The 24,947-nt window shown below is 32.6% G+C and overlaps 2 protein-coding genes across 3 annotated transcripts in view; one reads left to right on the forward strand and one right to left on the reverse strand.

Annotated features, from left to right (window-relative positions):
- Positions 1 to 1,163: 1,163 nt before the first annotated feature.
- Positions 1,164 to 7,152, forward strand: LOC148606707 (PAXIP1-associated glutamate-rich protein 1-like). Its single transcript, XM_088546609.1, has 4 exons — positions 1,164 to 1,293; positions 3,945 to 4,236; positions 5,777 to 5,859; positions 6,737 to 7,152. Exons 2-4 carry the CDS (start codon positions 3,947 to 3,949, stop codon positions 7,120 to 7,122), a joined length of 759 nt encoding a protein of 252 aa, XP_088402735.1. The 5' UTR covers positions 1,164 to 1,293; positions 3,945 to 3,946; the 3' UTR covers positions 7,123 to 7,152.
- A 4,166-nt stretch (positions 7,153 to 11,318) lies between these two features.
- LOC148606708 (mitogen-activated protein kinase 1-like) overlaps positions 11,319 to 24,947 on the reverse strand; it is a 43,138-nt gene continuing 29,509 nt past the window's right edge. The window contains exons 4-10 of one of the 2 annotated variants that reach the window (XM_088543957.1): positions 23,120 to 23,309; positions 22,380 to 22,512; positions 21,088 to 21,159; positions 19,336 to 19,415; positions 18,516 to 18,594; positions 17,764 to 17,996; positions 11,319 to 17,294 (exon numbers count right to left, since the gene is read on the reverse strand). In XM_088543957.1, coding sequence (XP_088400083.1) covers positions 17,764 to 17,996; positions 18,516 to 18,594; positions 19,336 to 19,415; positions 21,088 to 21,159; positions 22,380 to 22,512; positions 23,120 to 23,309 — 787 coding nt within the window. In that variant the 3' untranslated portion in view covers positions 11,319 to 17,294. Of the gene's footprint in view, positions 17,295 to 17,751; positions 17,997 to 18,515; positions 18,595 to 19,335; positions 19,416 to 21,087; positions 21,160 to 22,379; positions 22,513 to 23,119; positions 23,310 to 24,947 lie in introns of both variants that reach the window. The other variant, XM_088543956.1, reaches the window with a different exon arrangement.

Raw genomic sequence — 24,947 nt, forward strand, 5'->3', positions numbered from 1 at the left:
TAGATGATATGAATTTGCCATATGAGGTTTAAAATACAAAAGTTTGTGACAATAGAATGAAGAGGAATTGATACTTTGAGCTAAATAAATTTTGTGACTTTAATCAGGCGCGTAGCTGCCGTTAGGCAAAAAAGCTTTTGCCTGCACTTAATTTTGCCATTTTTTTTTAGATAAAATACATCCAGGAGATGCATAAATGATGCTCTAAAACGCTATCTCCGCGGAGCTTCGGGGGGGGGGCTTCGCCTCCTGGACCTGATGGGGGCCTTAAGCGGCCCCCAGACCCCCTGCCGTAATTTTGTCTACACTTCAATTTGGCCTCAGCTACGCGCCTGTTGATAGTAGAGTTACCCATTTGTATATATCAAAATTTCCGATGCTATATTTTATTGTGGTTTGTGCGTTATACATGTTCTTAAAGTTAACCAAAGTTCCAAAATGATTGTTGTGTTTTTTTTAATTTATTTTTGTTTAGTTGAAAATGAAGTAAACGTGTTTAAAAATTCACTGCCTGTATTAAAGGGTGCAGGAGTTGTATTTGCCACATCCGTTTTCTCGTCCTAATTAAGCTTTTGCTTCTTAGCTGAGTGTGTTTTTGCCGACCTTATGCGTTTCCTCTGGCCAGGCTTTCTGGCACAAGCACTTGTTTTTTGGAATCACCAGTTCCCCATCAGTAGATGTTATAACATTGTTTGATGTCTTAACACCGTTTCCGCCACAGCACATAAATTCTTGCAACCGAGTCATTTTTAATTTTTGCCAGATTTGCTCTGCCAGAGTGATTTTGTACACTGCAAGTGACTGGTAACATCAGACAACTCATAGTCTCCGTGTGCGTAAAGTGCGCCATATATTAAGCTTTCTTGCAGTGTAATCTCCTTATGGATTTTGTTGATCAACTCTGGCAGCTTTTCTGGTTTCCACTCCTGATTTAGTTTCAGGATGTGATTAATAGACTCACAATTATTGTTTTTCCATTGCAGAGGAATTCTAGATTCCGTCTTTCGTGCTTTATAAAGATATTCCTTTTTTTATCTTTTTATTATTCAAACAGCAAATAAATATAGTCTATCTCCTCTTGTCGGTATTTTTTTTTTAGTTTCTTGTCGCTAATTCAAGCTTCTTGTCGCTAAATCAATTTCTTGTCGCTTGTTGACGCCTCTTGTTGATAATTAGTGAGACCGCATTTAACTTACGGACTTTTTCTTTCAGTCAATTATAAAGCGCGAGGTATTTCCAAATGATTGTTTATATTTGCCGGGAACTTCAGTACAACAAGTAAAAAATTCAAAGGTGACTGATTTCTGCATAATATTACGTTCAGTTGCATAAGTATTCAGGTTTTGCAATCATTTCTCACAGAGATGACATTCTCACATGACCATCGGTGCCACACAAATAATATTTATCATAGACTGGCATGATAGTCTTACACTTACAGTTACACTTACAGTTACAACTTACATGTATTGATGTAAATGGCAAGTTTTTGAAAGGAACCGTCGAGTAATTACAAAAATAAACGCAAAAAACCGCAAACAATCTGAGGTGACTTGGAGTATAACATGTACTGATGTAGCCTGTCCTTATCCCAATGCTGTCCAACTAGTACATAACACGAAAAGGGTTATTATTAATTTTCTTTTTTGGGGTGGGGGGGTGTCCCTTTAATTATTTTTTTCAAAATAAAATCACACATACTACTATTATACTGCTCTGCATCACTAGACCAACTTACAATGTACAATGACAACAGAAAACACAGGAAAATTTGTGTTTCCTGTGTTATTGCAAGCATTGTGTAGCAATGTCAAGGTTGCAGTAGTTTCACTTTTGGATCAAGTGATAGTAGAAATATAGAGTTTGAATGCATTAGATTCATCTTTTGTTAAGTGATTGCAGAGTGTAAAATAGTAATATGTTAGATTTTACTTAAAAAGAATTAGTTGAAGTGAGGCACCTCAAAAATCTGGGATCACCCTATTTGTGTCATACAAGTTGGGCTGCTTATTTGACAGTGGGAGAAAGCCCCTGTGATCATCTACCAGAATTTCACTGGTGCAGAAGAGGCCTACCAAATACTATGGTTAGGGGACAAGGTGGCCAAATGGTTACGGTTCTGGACCTGAAGGATTGGCTCTGCTGCAAGCAGCCAGCCTACAATTGGCACTCCTTTAGTTACGTCATGGAAATAAAGCTGTAGCATTCAAATAAATGTACATATACATGTATGTACATGTATTCTCATAAAGTGTTTCTGTACTCACAAATGTAAAAGAGGGTCTGCAGTCCTACCACAACGCTTGTTACTCCTGTAGTGATATTAATGCAATGTGGATCTTGAAAAATTCGAAAGATCTTGTGGAGACAATCAGTTCAAGACTATTATCAGAATATAATAGCATTAAAACCTATGATTTTTCAACACTGTATACTTCTATTCCCCATACTCAGTTAAAATCCCAACTTAAAAACATTATACATCATTGTTTTTTCCAAAAAAGGATGGTACACCTTGATACAAATACATGTATATTGTTCTTGATAGAGATTTCTCATACTTTGTAAGAAAAAATTCAAAATCATCTTCCAAATATACAGAGGAAGATGTTCACAAAATGCTGGAATATTTAATTGACAGCGTATTTGTCCATTGTGGTGGACACGTTTTTCAACAAACTGTTGGCATTCCAATGGGAACAAATTGTGCTCCTCTACTTGCTGACCTATTCCTTCACTCTTATGAGGCTGACTTATAGATGATCTGATCTGAAAGAAAGAAAGAATATAAGAAGGAATATCATTTGGCTAGATCCTTAAATCTCAGTTTTTGCTGTGTAGATGATATATTATCTTTAAATAATCCTAATTTCGGGGATTTGATACATCGCACCTACCCCAAAGAACTTGATATAAAGGATACTATAGACACTGTGAAGTCAGTCTCATATCTTGACCTACACTTAGAAATTGATGGTAAAGGAAAACTATTGACCAAACTTTATGATAAACATGATGACTTTTCATTCAGAATTGTCAACTTTCCTTTCCTTTCTCACGCTAGAATTCTAACAAATAGGCCTCTGGAACAAGGTTATGTTGCTACAAGATTGAAGTCATCACTACAGAAGTTTTATGGTCGTCATCATGAACTCATGGATTGTTATGGTGTATCCATCTGCGCCATGAAAACTGATTTATTCACTGTGTCATAGTTTTCCTTTCCTCGTTTGTCTACCCTGGACTTGACTTTTTATGAACAACTTAGCGGATGTTTCTAGAAAAGCAGAAGACGCTTACCCAACTGGTGCACCTGGTCCATGCTCCCAGTTTTTAGTGGAGTCCAAGTTGCTCATTTGTTTTTGTTACTTTGTAAGTATAATTTTATTTACTTAATGTTCTTTATTGTGTATGTCTTTTCCATGTCTAGTCATCCCTGGATTACATTCTTTTGATTACCGCTATAACCTTGGTTCCCTTGATTATTCTTACACATTGCAAAAAGATTACATTGAATGTTTTCAAAGATTTGATATTGCAGATGAATATTATTGAAGATGGTAAATGAAACTGTAAAAGTAACCCATGAACATGCCTGAATAATCATTCCGATCCCTGATGTGATTTATTTTAAAAAAAAAGGATTTTTTGATTCTTTAAAAGAGTCACTTACAGCTCACCAGATAAATCAAATAGAGAAATGTTTAAAAATGACTCCATTCAGAGCATTACTTTGTTTATATTTGTTGAAAATACAGTTTTTTGTTAAGCCTAAATAAAAAAATCTGATATGCATTAAAAAAAAATAAATAGGGCTGCAAAGTGTATCATTAGTACATGTATATAGAATGGGGGGGTTAACACTGCATGTAATCAGGAAAATGTGTACATAATCATATACATGTACATTTTTTTAATATTTATTTATATTTATGTACATTAAGATATGAGTGTTCCTATTTATAATGAGGACAAGTCAAAGAAAGTTGAAGACTGTTGGTGTGTGGAAGGTAGCGATGATGAAAAGTATGATCCATCAAAATCTGGCGATGGATTGTGGGAGCCATCAGCGGAGAACATTTTAAAACTATTTGAGAAGTTGGAAAAGGACAAAGTTTTGGAACTAAAATGGAAATGTCCTGGAAGAAGACCTCCACGGTCAGAAAGTGATGATGTTGTGAAGGACATAGAAATGGAGGAAAAGGAAGTGGAAACAAGTATTGAGGAAGAAAAAAAGTAATTTACTTCTGAAGCTACACAAAATCTTTCTACTAATACTTATTATATGTGTTCCTTCAAATATATTTTTAGCTTAAGGCAACATGCACCTCTGTCTTCTGTTTGACCATATTGAAAATCGCCCCATATATGGATTAGAATTTTTAAAAACTCCATACCTATAGAGGCGGAGATCTAAGATTTCAGGTTAAGGGTGTATTTAAGCAAAAGTTTTGGCTAGCAGAGGTAGGAGCAAAATATTTTTTTTTTTGGGGTGTTGTAAAATTGTGGAAAATCATATGTATTTTTTAAGGATGGTTAGCATCCCCTTACCTTTCTTTGAATCTGCCATTGACTACCCTCAACATATGCTTATCACAGCTTTTTTTTTTTTTTTTTTTTTTTTTTTTTTAATTCTATATACAGTGTAGTTATGTCATATTATTGACATAACCTACAACTGAACCTAAATAGTTTATTTTCATAATGATTTAGGATATAATTGGAATTTTAGTACTTGACATGCTTAAACTTAGATATCAAATATGGTCTACAGGCTCCTAGTACATCTTGTCTGAGTTTAGACAATCAATGTATCAAAAAGTCTGAAAGTTTTGTTTAAATAGCCTTATCAAAAATATATATGAATTGGAAGGGATGGGGTGGGGTGGTAATATGGAAGCTATGAAATAGTTATAGCATGTAAAATTATTAATATTTGGGGATATTGTTGGTCTTATTGTGATTAAATAACCATTACCTGATGAACTGCCCTAGGTACATTGTAGTTAACTGGACTAATTAGTTCCACTCCACATAAGAGTCATGCAAAATATGATTCATGGTTGGAAAGCCTACATATTTTTATTGTCATAGTAAACAAAGTTACATGTGGCTTTTCATATAACCCTTGTTCATAAGAGATAAAAATTATATAGAGAATACAAAACTGAGGGACATAACTGTAAATGACACTAAAATACAGTAGAAACTATTGGATTATTCATCTAGTTTATCTCCTAAGAGCAGAAAGATAGGAATGAATAAATATACATTCATAATATAGACCTACATGTATAATGCTACTTAATGACAAAAATAAAAATATGTAGCCTTTTTTAGATGTATCACATTTTACAGAATTTGCTTACAAAGATTACTACTTAACAAGATTAAACCCTATCATTCTGTGGGTACTGTGAAAGTACTTTAATTTGTGGATACCAATTTTTGTGGATCAGGGAAAAAACACAAGTTCGTGGATTCTTGAATTCATGGTTTTGGAGATTTCAGTAGACACATCAGTGGTAATCTAATATTCATTGGGAACCAAATTTTGTGGTTTGAGCTACCCAAGAAAACCATGAACAATAGAACTTTAACATTGAATCTGTGTTTGATAGATAGTTTTACTTTCTCTATTGACGCAGTCCTAACTCAATCTCTGAACATTACTGTTTTACTCTCAATATAAAGATAATGTAGGATGAGGTATGAACTTGTCAAATAAACATATAAATCATTATGGTGGAGGATCATATTGTAATTTATTTTCCAGGCCAGAACAGCCAACTGAGTTTGATTTCGATGATGATGAATTTGGAGATGTATCTAATCCGATTACACCAAGACGTACACCAGGTAAATCATCTATTTAATTACAACAGTTTCTAAATTTGTTTTGCGTGTATTGACTTGTTTTTGTGGTTACTTACTTTTACATTTTAGACAGCTGTATTTAAATCTTTGCTTCACACTTCCTTAATCCTTGAATGGACTTTATACTCAGGTTGATTTTTTTTTCAGGATTTCCAAGCACATACATGAACTTTAATTCACTTGGAAAATCTAGCTTTCCTCACCATCAAACCAGGCAACTAGACAGAAAGTGTCGTGGTTAAAAATTCTTCAGAGCATATATTAAGTGTTGACTTGTTTACACATTTTCAGTCACCTACATTAAGTAAAACTTATCTTTACCTTACTTCAGAGTTTGTGTTTACTTGACCTCCATGTTTTATGTGCCACTTCTCTTGTTACTGTTTTGTTGTATGCTACAAACATTACTATTCACTACTTAAAAGTATAAGTTTTTGTACGAATCGGGCAAAATGGGAAAAATCAGAAACATTCATGTCAAAAACCCATCAATCTGACAATATAATTTCACTCACTCTCTTTTTGTGAGAAAACAAAAAAAACAAACTATTATTTGATTTCTACTCCACTGAATTTGCTAAGGACTTTTTCAGTAGATTGTTAGAAAAATAAACTTTTTGACAGAGTTATCTGCCCTTGAAATGTTCATTTTCAGTACATTTCAATGAAATTATAACTCTAGTTACCAACTTGAGACAGAAAATCTTATCTCATTTCCTTGATTCTGATGGTGCAAATAGTCAAATTAAACTTTCAAAATAGTGGATTTTTTTATACCATGTTTCACCCACTGCCTGATTCTTACAGGGACTGACACTTAATCTCACTCACACATTTCATAGTTATGTGTATTTTGTAGGTGCAAAGACACCCAAGTCTCAAAAGAAAGTGGCAACAATGGACAAAGTACTGAAAAATATTATGATAGAACGAAAACAAGTAGCACTACAGAAGGAGCAGAGAAAGTTATCAAGATCTCCAAGAACTCCTCAAAGTGTGCAAAGGCCTAAAATTGGAACGCCACCTGTGACATCTATTGGACAAAATATAGGTCAGAGAATGGGAACTCCCATTAGACCCCCAACAGGGTCTGAAGTACCACCTGTTAAGAATTTGATGGTGTCTGCTGCATCAGAGGTTAAGCCAAAAACCACATCAGAAATGCAAGATGCACAAACACCATCCACTGTATCTACAATACAGAAAGACAATTTTGAAACCAAATCAGATGACAAAGTTTCATGAAAATGGTAAAAATAAAATTTTAAAAAATGACTTTTCTTTTCATAAAAATGAAAAATACCAGATGGAAAAAATACAGGCATGTTTACAGGTACATTATGTAGTGGGGGTGGCTGAACTGGTATGATTGTAATTAGTTTGTTTGTTTGTTGGGGTTTAACGTCCGAGCAGCAATATTTCAGCTACAATCAGACGATGAACATGAAATTGATGATAAAATGAACATGAAATGATGATGAAATGAAAAAGGGATGGGACACAAGGACAGTGGGGTCGACAAATTTTGATTGCCATTGGAAATAGGGAGAGGTGGGTAGGATCGGGCAATTTAGCCTCCTGTGGCGGAGCCCTATGGTTCCTACTCCAGGAGAATACCACAGTAGGGTTCTTTAACATGCGAGGAACGTGGTATCTTTCCCAACACTATGGTTTGCGGTCAGGTTTTCCGTATTATAGCCTGACAACCCCAGCATGTAACACGCTAGGGGTAGCCCATTCCACCACCTGAGGCACACATCCCAGTTGCTCTGTGGGCAGAGCGCCCTAGCCCCTGGTTAGGGCTCTGAGCACTATTTAGTCGCCTTTTACGACAAGCTTAGCACTGCTGCAGGGCTATTCTTTTGACACCCGGACCTGCATGGGGCTGATTGTAATTAGAGGCAAGTCTAAGAGACTCAGAGAGTGTTGGTGATTTTATGCCTAAGATTAAAGACCTATAAAATGCCTTTGGGTTGTTTTGTTTTCACAGACAGGTCTCTTGAACACAGAGCAGATTTTATGAGCAGATCTAGGATTTCAGATTGGGGGAGTGCAAATAGAATTTAAGGCCAGGCAAAGGATGGTAAAACATTTTTGAATGGAAAGAAGTTATGAAAAATCAAAATTTATTGTAGAAAAAACATTTGCTAATTTTAGGGGGTGTACACCAGGTCCTCCCTTTATAAATCTGTACCTTCATTCCTATTCCTTCCTACTTCTCTATGCACAGAAGACTGTTTCTACACTATGCATACAGCATTCAGAAAGTTACAAATACAGACAAACCTGTCTGAGGAAAGCTTCCAAGAGAAAGCTGAGTTATGATCAAATAACAGGTGTTATTGGTACAAATATAATTATTTAACATAGAGTGGACTACTATTAAGATAGATCATACCTTATATTTCTAGAACATAAATTTTTTAGTTTTTTCTGGAAGATTACATTGAATAAACATACTTAAGAATTTTGATGTGAATAAGATAGGTCACCAAACTTCATTTCAAGATCATTGAAACTTACCAGTAATTAAGGTAATATTTTATATGGAATATATGGGGAATTTCACTATTTTGCAAACCATAAAAAAATATTTGTAGACAGAACATCTTCTATATTTTGTATAAAGAACATTTAACTGACATTCAAATATATTTCAAAAAGGAAGTTGGGCTTCACTAAACTCTAAAAAAAAAAAAAAATTCCTATTACTTTTCCTGCCAATTATCTCCCCTTACAAGGGGCTTTCTAAAGTAAAGGTTTGTATTGTTACAATACAATTTTTTATGTTAATAATTCTTATAAAAGAATTCAAACATACTTATTTTACAATATTTTAAACATTATTAGTTCATTAAAAATGTATGTGTCTACATGGTGTTTTAAGAGGACAGATATTAAAAAATGATCAGTGTAATAGGTATGATCTACCTAAGACAGGTTATTGCTGAATATAGGTGGTCACTGAGACCGGTTCAAATGTTGATTAATGTCAGGATACAATTATGGTTTATCTGCATATGGAGGAATTTTTGTTGGAAAATATTATTCAATGTTTGAAAGAGTATTCAAGGGAACCAAGGTTATAGCGGCAACCAAAGAATGCAACCCAGGGACAAAGACCAGACATGGAAAACAGACACACACAACAAAGAACATAAAGCAACTAAAATCATACATACAAAGTAATAAAAGCAAATAAACTACTCTGACTCCACTAAAAACTGGGAGCATGGACCAGGTGCACTGGTAGGGTAAGCGTCCTCTGTTTTGAAAGACACAGAAATGATAACAAAGGTCAGTAAACATTTAACAGCAATATGAAGAAAAATGTAAATAAGGTCGTTAGACCCCTAAAAAAAGGGAGAAATGAACTGTTCTATGCATTGTTAGCCCACGAGTTTGTTTTCTCAGTTGAGGTTATTGGCATTCCTGATTTTTTACCTGTGTTTTCTCAGTTTAGGTTATTGGCGTTCCTGATTTTTTACCTGTGTTTTCTCAGTGGAGGTTATTGGCATTCCTGATTATTTACCTGTGTTATCTCAGTTGAAGTTATTGGCATTCCTGATTTTTTACAGGTAATTCTAAGTCATTTATTTGATTCTCAGGCCATTTTTCAATGAGGGTGCATGCTTTGTTTATTACCTGAAAAATGTGTTGAGTGAACTGTTATTTTATTGCTTGCACACCAGAAAAATATGGGGAGGCAATTTTTAGTGATGCTACTGCAAACAAAAGTTTGCTAAAATTAACAGTGATTATCTGTAGGACTACACTATGTGTTTTTATTTGATTTTTTTAAAGGGGGGAGCTTTCAAGAAAGGTTGCTGCAGACTTATTCTCCTGAAAGAAAGTTTTTTTCTATTACCGGTATTACATTTAGCAGCTGCTGTTGTGAAAATAGATTGCGATAGATTACATCCATTAAAAAAACAAAGCATTTTATCTTTAAGGAAACACTGCTCATGTTCACCAGATATTGTCATCAGTATATTTAAATTGCTGCGAGATAAACTACCTGCACTATATGGCAAAACAGTCATGTGGTTGGAGTTGTTCCCTTGCTGGTTAATTTGAAAACAAAAATTGACTTGGTAAGCCACAGGATGCCAAAATTTAGATTAGCAGGGCCCATAATGGTTACAATCTGTGATTTTCTATACAATCAACCAAAACTTTTCTAGTATAAATGGGTACCCACCTCCTCCCCTGAAGTAAACTATCAGCAATATCTGGTGTATATAGATAACATCGCAATTCTTTTAAAGAACATGCAATCCATCAGTATGTTTAACCTAAATTCAGTTGCTTCCAGATGACAATTTAAGAACAATTTGATTCATTGAACAATTATTCAATAATTCAGTTCAATTTCCCAAATTGAAGAACCTTAGTGAGCGCACTCACACATCCCATGGGTCCCCATGTTGGATACTCCAGTAAATTTGTTCATATGAGAAATACATGTAGAAGTTTGAAACTCCAGACTGTGATTTCTTTCAGTTTTAATTAATCCAAAGTAAATATCGTAGCAAAATAAAACATACACTTGACCTGTAATTTATCATGGTGAAATTAAATACCAAAAATCATGTCAATATCTGCATATGTTTCATTCTGGAAAACTGAAGATGGACTTGTGCTTTGATATGGGCAACCAATCACGGGTAATATCTAGTAAGGTAACAATGATAAACAAGACCATAATGTATTAAAAAAAAAAAATAAAAACAATACTTGCCTTATACATTTTAGTACCTTAAAATTGATAAATTTCACAAGAAAACATTTAATTTGTGAACGATCAACTTGCCATACCATAAATTTAAAGCTGTTGGTTGTGTGAAAGGTTAATGCTGTTGCTCAACAAGTCACATAAATCTTGCATTGGGGTGCTTAAAAGATAATCAATATCAGAAAGCACAACAGGGGCAGATGTTTGTATCCTCACTAACTGTTGTACACAAACATTTAGAAATTCTGACAAATTGAGCAATATTTGACAATCCAATAACTTTATGTTAAATCATTCTTTTTCTGACTATCCAAGAATCTTTCATTTTTGAAGAGGATTGTTTTCAGTGTCTGAAGAAGGTTTCTAATGAGTTAGCTGATGTACTAAACATTAGCAAGCTGAGAGCAAACAACTTTTATACAATTCAGGCCATCCAAAGCAATTTCTTGGGTTCTTAGGCTTTTCATTACCGCTATGATGTTGCCTTATTACCTATTTTATTGCCATTTTAATCAAATAGAAGCAAAAAAAATTTACCTCCCTCCTCAACTTTCTAGGTGTAAACAAATTAAAAGGCACGTCATCAATTTTTTGGCAATAAAATGGTTAAAACAAATGCCTCACCCCTTTTCATTCATTTTCTGAAAAAAATGTCTGAAACTGATGAATTTATCTTAAATAGCCCTACAGATAAAGACAACAGTAAGTGTACTTTATAATTTTAATGGTAAGTACAGCAAAAAAGTACAAAAATACACAGTATAACAATGATGACGGTATCGGGTAAAAATTCTACGACAAAACATGTACATTTTGTTAATTCTAGAATTTTACACCATATAGCACATGAATATAATACAAAGATTCAACAAATGTATAAAAGCACTTTTAGAATATATCACTATACAACATCATATTAGAATATTTTAACAACTTAACAAGAAAATATTACTTTTAAAGTTTCTAATTGTAATAAAAGATAAGTGCTTTTTTTAATTTAACCATCTAAACCTAGGTAAAATGTGCCTTGTTGAACAACCACAGCTAAAATTAGTTTTATAGGACTGTTGGACATTTCTGGAAGCCTTTTTTTAACACCACTTGACGGGAAGAAAATTAGTTTAAAATTGCTCAAATGGGAACAATTGAACTACCTTTAACATATATAATAGCATGTAATATAGTTAACTTTAGGGAATGGAGTTGGTCTCATGATTAAATGACTATCATCTGATGAATTTCATTTAAGTAGCAGTCTTTATCAAAATCAGGCAGGAGGTGATTTATGCATGTCAAAAACCCATACAATTCACTTTTATTACTTGTTCAGAAACAGCTATATACCACATAACCAGTCATAGTATTTCATTTGGGTGTTGCGCTTTTGAGATAAAATTTATATAGATTGTACATGAAATTAGAACTTTGCAAGAGTTACCATTCTTAATTTGGTTGATCTAAGTGGGAGGTTAAAGAGAAGTTTTCTCAAAAGCACAAATCTAAATACAGAAAAAGACTATTGTCACATAAAAATATAGCATATGTAGACCAAATAAGCACTGTTTGTTCAGGTTTTCTACACCATTAACCACTTTACCATTGGCAGTTCCTGAATTTTATATGGATTGGTACTTAAACTGATAGTTAACTGGACAATTAAAGAAATTGGATCTTTTTATCAAGGGAAGACCAAACTCTATTACAGAAAGTTAACTATTTTACTCGCTGTAACTTAAAGAAGGAAGAAAAGTATTCTACAGCAACCACAAGTGTTAAGTCCAATTAACAAAGGACTAGTCAGTTTTTGTCAAAACCACTGATTATGTCACAATGATGTAAATTCCTTTAATGTAATTCTCATGTTGACATGCATATGAATTCAATGTAAAATGTTGGTATTGCACTCTGAATTTTCAGATTTTTTCTGATCCCTTTAAAATTTTGCATGATTTATATGGAATAGTTCTTCACTTTTTCATGAAAAATTTCTTATAACCTCCATTGAAACAATATGCCTAATAAATCATAAATTTCAAATAATTTCTTGAAGAAAAATATTTTGTTTTTATCGGTACAATCAACCCCTGATCAATTTTTCTAAGCCATGAAAAATGAGTGACAGAAAATTTCATTTTAAGTACATGTAGCTTAATTGTGACCACCGGATGCAAGGGTCACAATAAACCTATATAATTCAGGTTCAATGCTGTGGACCATATGAGCATCTAGACCCATATGTATATGATTGATGGAGTGCTTTTTAACCAAAAATGTCATTCAAATCCACTTACTTCGTCAAAAGGAATTTATTTTTTTCTTGCAGATATAATTTTAAAAAATTACAATCTGAAAGCAATTTTGTTTTGGGCCTTGGAAGGCTCTTTAGCGAAACCAACAAAACAGCAAAATGGTGAATCATTAATTTCGCTGAGTTTATCAAGTTTCACATATACTATAGTATATCTTTTGAAAATACACCAGAGGTCTGACTCACAAAGTAGTTACTTTATAAAAAAAAAGAAATTGGCTTATGAAATTTGATGACAAATTGTAAACATGATCATTTCATTAATATTCATATAAACACATAATTTGCATGAAATGAATATGCATGAGATTCAACATGTAAAGCTGTCTTAAAACATTCACAAAACAAGTGAACAAATGCATTTTTTCATGTAGTTTCACTGTTAACATAAATAAATGTCAGAAATGTACAGAATTTCACAAAACAAGGTATCAACAATGATTTTTTACACCTTTGCTCAATATGAAAAGGTGAGATGATAATATGAATTTTCTTAATTCTCAATTATACTTTTATACCAATAGGAAGATATTGAATTGATTTAGGGAGTTCAAAACAGATACAAGTATATCCATGCTGGAATAATACAATTTATGAGATTTTAATGCAGGTTATATGTTAATGATTTGGCGGAGCTTACTTTCCACAAAGGGTCTGACAAGATTAACATCATGTTTTTAACCCAAGAAAAAGTCTTCTACTAAATACACTATGTATCACATTTCATTTGTTGAACAAACCAAAGTTGTCACTGTAAAATAAAAAAATTCACCAATAGATTTTTTTTTCTTTCATTTAAGTCCAAGATAAAGTAAGGCTAATTTAAGGAATGGTACAAATTGACTGTACAATGAAAAAGCAGAAGTTTTTTTTGTATCAACAGTAGCTAATATCCCGTTAAAAGATTCCAAATAATCAAATTCTGTGACAAAACCAAAGGGAGGTAAGCCTTGCTATAAAGTTCTTAACACAATAGAGTATAACTATCACAACTAAAGATTGCTCACAATATACATGTACATTTTGTATAAGAAAAGTTTTATAATTGTAATGAAGTACATACAAGTAGCTTCTGTGCTAGAATAATACAAAAAGATTAACAAAAACACTCGCCACAGTTTCTTTCTACAATCACAAATTTCATTTTCATGACATCTTTAGGTCATTTTAATAATTAAATAATGATGACCAATAACAGAAAAGTCTTTGACAACCTAGGGGTGGACCAGTAGTTTCATGAAAGGTGGGGTCCAGGCTTATATGTCTTCATTTTTAACTATGTTTTGTATGAAATTTATAAGATTTTCCAAAGTAAGAGGATTCCATCCCTGGATCTGACAATGTAACATGTAAATGAGATCCATTATATCAATCATCATATGAGACTGCAATAAAGACAAAATTGTGTCATTCAAAGGTACTGATGTTGAGCAAACCAAACTTTACAGGACAAAACAATACAAAAGGCTGGATTCAAAAATGTTTTGCCCAATACATTAAACAAAGACCAGACAAACTGAGTTACCACTCAGGTCTTTGGTTTTGCACATTTCCAAAAGATAAATATTTATTATAGTGACACTATTATCAAAATTGTCTGTGAAATTCTATAAACGAAGTTTAGATGATAAAAAACATAACCAGGACTTTGCTATGGAAATCCTTTGAAATCATATTTCAAATGGTATAAAAATGTACCAGGTAAGTGATGGGTCCAACATTGTAGATGTCATGGTCCACTGCAAAACTTATCCTTTTTTTTTAAATTTTATTATTATTTTTTTTGTCAATTAATTATGTTCATGAGAAAAGACAGATGATAAGATAACAGAAGTCTAGATGCAAAACACAGACTGAACATGTACATGTATGTACCCAAAAACCTTTTTTTGTAGGGGCAATAACAAAAATTTACATCAAGGCCTGCCCCCGACCTACAGTCACAGTAATTTGTACCTAGCCTACGACAATATACTAAGATCTATGGAATGAAGTGTTATAGTTAAATTTACACACCATTATACAATATGCACAAGGGAAGATGATATTTTCTGAGGTATCACAGAAGGAAGCCAAAACAGCTCCATAAAAAAAATACCAGTATCTTAAGTTACGTTATTTGGTAAATGCCACATCTACTTGAATTCATTTATGAATTTAATTTTTTTTATGAATTTCAAAATTATTTTAAGTACTTCTTTGTCAGTGAATCATGCAAAATGTGCGTTAAGTATGGTCCATGAAAAAAAAACAGATTTTATTGCATTATCAAAGTGTCTATATTATACCTCATAACCTCCAGGATTAACTATAAAATTATCTGTAAAGATTGTCCATTCTTAGATATTGAATTAAATGAAATTTAGTTTAAGTGCATTACAGAAAAAAAGCTGGAAAAATTTTCTTATATGAGCCGTTAAAAAAATTAAATAGCTTTTAGGTTGTTCTCTAGATGTATTGCATATGAGGGAAAAGAAATTGAGAAAAATGATGTGCCACCCATCCCCCGATTCTTACAAAGAATGGCACTTAAAGCACTTTTAACATTTCTGATGTTACAGAACTCTTGTAAACTTATCATGTCTGTTCTCACTATGTTAGTCAAAAATAAAAAAAAACAACAAAAAAAAAACATTTACCAAATTGCAAATATTCTAATTTTTAACTCAAAAAACCTCCAGTTCCATATGAAATCATATTTCTCACCATGATTTAAATTTGTTTTGCCATTCATTAAATGATTATATAATCTATGTTATTCTAAACTACATTTAATTATGCATTCAATTTGGTATCCACTAAAGTCCCTTTGACCCAAAAAACTAACTTAGAAAAAAATCTAAGGCAAAAGATACCATGAGAATATGATTATGATGTTGTTGATAACTGCCCTTAAGATAATGGACAACTTAATCAAAATGAACAACGTTTACAGATAGGTAATCAACTTAAATAAGTTTTTCATACTGAATATTGATAACATTTAATTAATCCATAATTGGCTCATTAATTCTTGTTTTTATTTCTTTTTGTATAATATTCAGACAAAACCAAAACAGCTCTGCTAAAACCCCTTCAAATAGGTAAGAAATATATTTAAGTTAACACAAATCAAAAACATATATCATATTATTCCTCTATATCATGTTCAAGAATCAGTCATTGTAAGAATCAGGCAGTGGGTGAAACATAGTATGAAAAAACCAATCATTTTGATAGTGTAATTTGCAACATTAGGAATCAAGGAAAAAAAACGATTTTCTATATCATATTGGTGCTTGAGATATATATTTCATTGAAATGCACTGTAAATGAACATTTAAAGGGCAGGTAACTCTGTCAAAAACCTCATTTTTCTAACATTCTATTGAAAAAAAAATTATGAGCAAATCCAACAATGCAGAGATCAAAGAATGGTCTTTTTAAAAAGAAAGCATCTATGAGTGACATTATATTGTCAGATCAGTGGGGTTTTGACATGTATGTTTCTCATTTTTCCCATTTTGCCTAATTCTTACAAATACTTACACTCAAGGTGTGTCAAATCTAAATACATGTAGTTTAAAAAAAAAACATATACAATGAAACCTGTTTAAATCAAACCCTGATTAATCTGAAAATCTAAGCTTATGAGTAGCACTCCAAATAAGAATCATGCAAAATGTAATACATGGTTGGAAAGCCTATATATTTTTAATTTTGATATTTTGTTTAAAATGTTATAGTTAACAAAAATTAACATGTAGTTTTTCATATAACATATGCCCTTAGGATATAAAAATTATATAGAATGCACTGTAGAATTCTAATTAAGGGATATAACTCTGTTAATGACACTAAAATACAACAGAAATGGTTGGATTTTTGGTGTGGATTATCTCCTAAGAGCAGCAATTTAATAACTAAAATAAATATGTGAAACCTTTTTGGTTGTGTGTCACATATTTCAGAATTTACATGATTTTCAGCTGGAGTACTACTTAAATGTATTTTAAACATTGGTGAACCAAACACCTGTATTAACAAAACAAATTAAAAGTCCAAAGTTCAGTTTAGACAGGTTTCATGGTATAACACTGAATGTGTTGACCTTTTAGTAATACATGGTAAATGTTTAATAATGTAAAAGATATGTCTATAACAATATCTAATAATAGTAACTACCGCATGTATCAAATTCTCATGATCAACATGGTAAATAAATACATGACACCTAGTATTCTGCCTGAATAATTCAAACATCTAGATGATTCAGCTTAGAATAAAGCCTCTGGACGACAGAGATTGTCATATGATGTCAGATGTAGATTTTGGAATTATCCTTTATTATGATATGATGTCATTTCTTCTACTAATATCTTGTTAATTTAATACCTGAAAGAAAAAAAAAAATGTTAACATAATTATGTAATTACACAGCAAAAAAAGCAAAACATTGGAACAGTATGTTTAACAACACATAAGCATAAATCTTTCTGGATCTCCAAGAGACTCCTGATATTTCACTCAACCTCTCAGTCAACCAAATACTTCATGAGCTAAAGATGAAAAACTCCTAAAATTGAGTTGAATTACTTAAGACCTCCTGCAAAGAGAGCCCTAAAGGTTAAGACATATACATGTATGCATCTTGCAAAGAAGTCATGATGCAGGATGTATATAGATATAATAATTGTGTTAAAAATCAAGTCACAAGACTGAAGTTTCTTCCCATTTCCTGTCAGCTTTTCATTTTCATAAGGCATGGATCCTGAACCCTGAATGGGTACGGATCCTGAACACTGAATGGGCATAGATCCTGAATCCTGATTGGGCATAAAAATAAACAGACCTTTTACCATACCTAGCTCTCTATGCCCATTTTCTTCTTCAGATCAATGGTTTCCTGGAATATCAATTCTTTGAGTCTTTCTTTAGGCAGATCGTCTAATTCCATTTCAAATGTGAACGGTTCCTCAGCTACAGGCTCATCAGCTGGGTCGTAGTACTGCTCCAGATACGGATGTTCTAATGCCTGCTCTACCGTGATTCTCTTGTGAGGATTAAAACATAACATCTTCTCCAACAGATCTAAAGCTGTAAATAATGTAACAAAAAAACATCTATAGACACCTGCTGAATACTTGACATACGCATGCAGTAGTTTTTTCTATAAAAGGGCAAGTAAAAGTTTAAGAGATTCAGCACCACTTTAAGGTGATGGAATATTCAGGTAGAAACACAACAATATAAGACAATAATTATTACAGAAACAAGTGATGTATAGATACATTTCAGTCTTTCTAAAGGTTCATTTTTTTTTTCCAGGACATTTGGTCCTGTGATAACATACCATTTTCAGGAACAAACCAAGTTTTACCGTGCATTTTGACCTGAATCAAGAATGGCTAATATTGGAAATTTTCTGGACTTCCGGTCCGGTCCTGCCACATTTTTACCAGTGATATCCGACGGTCAGACAAACCTTCCGAAAGACTGGCATTCTTATAACATATCAGTAATAAAAATCTTAACAGGCCAATAAATCAGGAACAATCTTTCCATCTAAACAAATCCTTGACCTAGAGTTTAACTGTCATATGAATAATAAGTTACCTTTGGGGTCAGCTTTGGGATGGAGTCTGCTCCAGGATACTTTGGGTTTATATGGTAAGCTTTGGATGTATCCTCTAGCCTGTATGTACAAAGAAAACATCTTGAGACATTTTCACTGGTTAAAAAAATTAAATATTGAATAAAAAGAACAATGTTTAGTATTCCCATCCAACCCCAGTTCTTGAAAGTAAAGTGTATAAATGCCATCATAATGAGAAAAATTTGAGCAATATCTATGTTGATACAAATCAGGAAATAAAAAGTCCAGGTTTTACAAAGTGATACCCCAAAAAACATACAGTTAAAAAAATCTAAAATAAAAAAAAAACAAATCTTCAATATCTAAGATTCTGTGAATGTTTAATTACATTCCATTCAGTGATGCAGAAGGAGCTGGGGATAAGATAAGGGTACTATCTGTGTAACTGCACTATCTTCAATATCTAACTGAGATTCTGTGAATGTTTAATTACATTCCATTCAGTGATGCAGAAGGAGCTGGGGATAAGATAAGGGTTCTATCTGTGTAATAGTACTACAGACAGAAGGACAGACACAAATACTACTATGTAGCACCATATTTAATAATATTTGATGACTATTGGCAACTTGTCCAAGAGATTAATGATACTGATATTTGGAATTAAGTTAATATAAATCTTTGAGAAATGTAAATGAAAGAGCACTTATAAAAATTTGAAGAAATTTCAACTTCCAAGGGAGATAACTCTATCAATGTGCACTGTTCATTTTCAAACTTGTCTAAGAGAATCATGGGAGCAATTAAAGTCATATCCATTGAAAAATATAGGCTGCATACCTTTTCATTGATGATATAATCGAGATCTTCTTGACTTGGAGAACCTAGAATGGCTAGTATATGATTAAGCTGGTCTAAATCTGAACAAATCGTTAAGAAAACGATACACACATAGTCTTAAATGGAGTGATTTCACCAATATTTTTTTTTTTATTAATCAAAAGCCATAACAAACAATCCTTATCGCTATATTTATATCAACTCTTCCATGTCAAATGTATCACCAAATCCAGACATAAACTGGGTAGTCCTCCCTCTCAATTATTTTGTTACTATAAGCTAGCTCAAGTAATAATGTAATAGAGAGCGAATGAGCTCAAAAGTAAAATGTATTTGCAAAAAAGTAACATTCTTGAGAAGGTCCCCAGTGACAGTTATCAGTCAAAAAGGGTTTTATTTGCAGTTAACAGAAACAGCCTTATCTGGGAAGTCCCACATCAGGAAAATAAGAAAATGACACTCATTGGGATCAATGGATGGAAATAAAGAAGTTTTAGTTTTTATCATGGAAATTAACATTTTCAATGCATTACATTCATTTTATTCTGCTTCATAATACAATTCATGGAACAGCCATGTTTTAAAAAAAAAACAGGAAAAGTTTTATTTATGCCTCTTTCTCCACTGTTCCACTGTCTCTTCAAGAACATAACCAACTTTGGAGACATATAGCTCCAAATGTATCATTCAAATCAAAGCTTAGCTTTTCTAAAAAACAGGAAAGCCAATTATTTTTTCATTCGTGCAAAAGCTGATAGTTGCAATTTGTTTGTGTCTCAAGTAATGTGTAATCACTATTTGTGATGCACATGAATGGATTAAAGAGAATCAGGGACCCATAACTAAAACATTCATCAACGGATCTTCCTGAAAATTTCAGCATCCATGGGTTCATCCCATCATGCTAAACAATTTTACTCCATACTAGATTTTAGCTTAACTCGACTGTTCTTTAGTTATATGCAAGATTCTGCAATATGACCCCTATGGTCATTTTTAGTAATGGCGGCCAAGTTTTTCGCAAGATAAAAAAAATCCCCATACATAGATTGTTAAAGCAATGGAACTTTTATGTTAAGTTTAATTTCAATCCCTTCAGTAGTTTCAGAGGAGAAAATTTCCCAAGATGGAAATGTAAAATTATGGGGGAAAATCCATTTCAGGGACCGTAACTCATTTAACCCTCAATAGATCTTTCTGAAAATTTTGGCATAAGTCCAACTTGTCCTGTTGAACAATTTTATTCTCTGCTGGATTTTAGCTGAACTATTCTTCAGTCATTTGTAAAATTCTGCAATTTGACCCCTTTGAACTATCTTTAGTAACAACAGCCAAGTTTTTTGCAACATAAAAAATCCCCACATAAGGATTGTTAAGAATCTATAAGGAACACTTATGCAAACCGGTTACAATTTGCCAAGTAGTTTAAGCGGAAAAGATCTTTGAAAAAGTTAACGGACAACAACAACAGACGACAGACACAAAGTGATGACAAAAGCTCACCTGGCCAAAAAGCTAAAAATGAGAATTCAAGAAAGTTGAACCTAACAGTGTCCATTTGTAGAGGCATTGCCTATTACATATCATCTGCCTAAAAAAACAGGGATTTTGAATTTATATTGGTAAACGTAAAAGCAAAAACTTTATGCATTTTTTTAAGCATAATTTTTATTTTCATTACAGTTGTTTTAATCCACAGCTCATCACATACTTACCAATGATAATATGTGTACTAAACTAATAAAAGGATACAATGCTTGCCTGGAAACAGAGGTCTGTTTGACAACATTTCTCCTAGGATACATCCCACTGACCATACATCAACTGAAAAATCTCAGTTAAGGAAAGTCATAAACATTTACAAAAAACTAGATAAAGTGATGCCCCCGCATTTCGCCTTCATACAGCTATATCATAACTCATAATTGTAAAAAACACTTTGTCAGATGTGTTATTGTGTCTGTGAGACACAAATGATGCCCCCACATGTGGTTTTGAGTAACACTCAGCATAGCTGAACTAAACTTCAACTCAATCTGTAACTAATCATGACAGACTCACATACCAAAAACCAGGCAAATATCTTCAAACATTTACAAAAAAAAAAGCGAAAAACTATTATTTCAATACAATTTTTAAAGTGCAGGGCCCATTATTTTGGTAAAACTCAGCGTAAAAGAATGAAACTTATACTTGATTTGTAACTAATCATGACAGACTCACATACCAAAAAGCAGTTCAATATCTTCAAGGGTTTACAAAAAAAGTGCGGAAAACTGTTATTTCCATGAAATTTATAAAGTCCAGGGCCCATATTTTTGGTAAAACTCAGCGTAGCGGAACGAAACTTTAACTCATTCTGTAACTAATCATGATAAACTCACATACGAAAAATCAGTTCAACATCTTCAAGGATTTTCAAAAAACGTGCGGAAAACTTATGGGACGGACAGAATTACACAGAATTACAGACGGACGGACGGACAGGGGTAAAACAATATGCCCCCCAACTTATCGTTGCAAGGGCATAAAAACGTGTGCCAATTGGCATATACTAACGAGCATTCTGAGTGGTGTATAAGTTTTGGTGGTGTTTTTTTTTTTTTATTTTACGACTTTTACTGTAATACAAAGTTAATTGTAAATGGAAAATAACTACAAACAGATATGAAGCATCTGACAAGAAGAAATAATACTAGTAATTTTGTTTTAAAAACTCTCAGACTGAAATTTAGGGGGTGATTGTGGAAGTCAAGTAAGTTAGTTGACTGAAGAGTTACAAGTAGTCATCATCTACTACACATATGTAATATAAAAGTCTGAATAAGGCAATGTCTAATTTTCCAGCTGGCTCATTTCCAGTGTAATTTTGTTTTGGTTCCAGTATATTGTTTGCTGTTTTCATCTTCATTTTCTACATTTTGTTTTTATTCCTTTGATTTTGATATTGGGAAATCCATTTAACAAAGGCAACCCTTAATTTCGCTCTCAAAGATGGTCCCATAATTTAGGACTTGTTGAACCACATCCTATATAAAGGATACTGGACTTAGTGTAGCCTTTAGAATTTAACATGATTTCTGGAGCTCTGTACCATCGTGTAGCAACATATTCTGTCAGGAAACCAGTATGGTCATGATCAGGGTCAGCAACTCTTGCCAGACCAAAGTCACAGATCTGAAAAAAGTTTAAATTTGTTGTTGTTTTGGTTTTTTTTTTTTTTTTTTAATAAATGACAGATGGGTTACCAAGTTAATTGCAGTTGAAAACTAAGTTAAAATAAATTGTGTATGATTCTAAATTACTGTGCTGGATTTCAAATAAAATTTATTTAAAGGCAATAGAAAGTAAAGGTTTTGAGATGACAGACACTCTGTAAATAGACAAAGTGCAATAACATGGACCAAATAGATTTCTCATATAATGTAAAATTCATATAATGCATTAGGCACACCGAAAAATTTTATAATTACTGCAATGTTTTGTTTTTTTTAACTACAAAAAAGGTGTAAAAACAGTAAATCAACTCCCAGCCTGGCATTGCTAGCATTTCTGAAGTAGGATTTTCTTTCAATTTTGCTACAATCAAAATAAAATTTGTCTATAAAATGATCATACTATTGTAATAACAAGAACAAGTCATAATTCACATTTACGACAATTATTATATCAATTATCAATTAAATTCCTAGCATTGCGTCCTAAAATTAAATTTCTAGCTGTGGTTTCCCCCAATTAAAGCAGGGAAATCCAGAATTCCTTTCTGTGTTACACCATACTTTACCTTTAGATCACATGTTGTATTGAGCAGCAGATTGCTGGGTTTCAGATCTCTGTGTAAGACGTTTGCGGAGTGGATATATTTCAGTCCTCTGAGTATTTGATACAGGAAGTAGCAGACATGGTCATTACTCAGATTCTGTGTTTTCAACAATTTGTACATGTCTGTTTCCATTAAACACTGTACAATATATCTATTACATTGTTAAGGATTAATAACATACAAAAACTTAATGGCATTAACAAATGAAAAAAGTTTGATAATTGCCATGCATCAGATACTAATGTTGTGAAGACATTTGTTGACAGATACAAGTTGGACAGTTTTGAAGAGTTTTACTCCATTTATCACTACCTTTATAGAATTTCTCATCATTCTGTTGATTTGTAATAGAACAAGGTTTCCTGGCAGTTGGATCCAGAGAGCAGTTTCATTGGTTGGAAACCCCTTCCCCCTTGATTTCAAGCAAAGTATTTGTGCATAACTGAGAATATGACTGTCTGGAACCCTCTCCCCTTTATTGATTTCTGGATCTGCCCTTGGATACAATTTTATAGCGTTTTTCCCAGATTTATAGCTCAAAGCCCATGGTGCATTGTAACAAAAACTAACTTTAATATTACAGAGCTACACCTGCAGTGCTTGCTCAGTGCTTCAATAGCCTTGGGAAAAAATCTCATACTTCAAAGAAACTCTGATGACAAATGGTTGAATTTATATGCAATAAACATGATCCTGCTTTGCATAAAAATCTATACAACAGAAATTTCCATAGATAAAACTATAATGGAATCATTCAGATCATAGTAGATATAAGAGAAAAATGTGACTGAATTGTGTGCACATGAATAAATGAACAGACTGACCGACAGACAGACAGACATGGTATATGCAGTATAACTCTCCTATTATGAGTTGGAATATAAACAATCATTTACAATATGTATTAATTATATTCTTTGGACTTCAATATTCATTTAATTAAACTTGCTACAACATGTATTTTCAGCCAAAATTTGACCAAAATTTCCTTACATACAGAAATATATCAAGTGGATATTTTTTTATACAGACAACATTAAAATGGGAAATATTATCTATGTTCATTATATAAACCTATAGGTCATATTTACTCAAGTACCACTCCACATAAGAATCATGCAAAATTTGATTCACTGTTGGAAAGCCTACATATTTTTATTTTTGATATTTTGTTAAAAATGTCATAGTAAACAGAAAGTAATATGTAGTTTTTCATATAAACCTTGTTCATTGGAGATAAAAATTATATAGAATGCACTGTAGAAATTCAAAGTTAAGGGAGATAACTCTGTGGCACTAAAATACAATACAAACTGTTGATTTTCAATGTGGATTATCTCCTAAGAGCAGACAGATTGGAATAAATAATTATTCAAATAACAAAAATAAAAATGTGTAGCCTTTTTTGGGGTGTATCACATATTACAGAATTTGCATGATCCTTACAAAGACTGCTACTTAAATCAAAAGCATTCCAAATCAAAACTGCCAGCACTTGAAATCAAAAGTCAACTTTACTAAACAGGAATTTGATACTTAAACAAAAAGAAGTTCTTCAATCAAATATCTTTCAACAATTTAATCAACTACTTCAAGTTTAAATCTGAAACTAACATACATACATGTACATACATGTAAGGCCAAACAAAGCAAATGTTGATTTTAGATTCCCATATTCAAAATTAGGGCAATGTTGCCATCTTTACTTTGTAAAAGACAATTCTCACAATGCAAGTTGACTCTATTGATATTAGAATATCAATCTAACTAAAATGGGTGATTACTTTAT

Source organism: Perna viridis, chromosome 9, assembly GCF_037379345.1.
Source record: "Perna viridis isolate PV_CMFRI_1.1 ecotype Kerala chromosome 9, ASM3737934v1, whole genome shotgun sequence".
Lineage (NCBI taxonomy): Eukaryota > Metazoa > Mollusca > Bivalvia > Mytilida > Mytilidae > Perna > Perna viridis.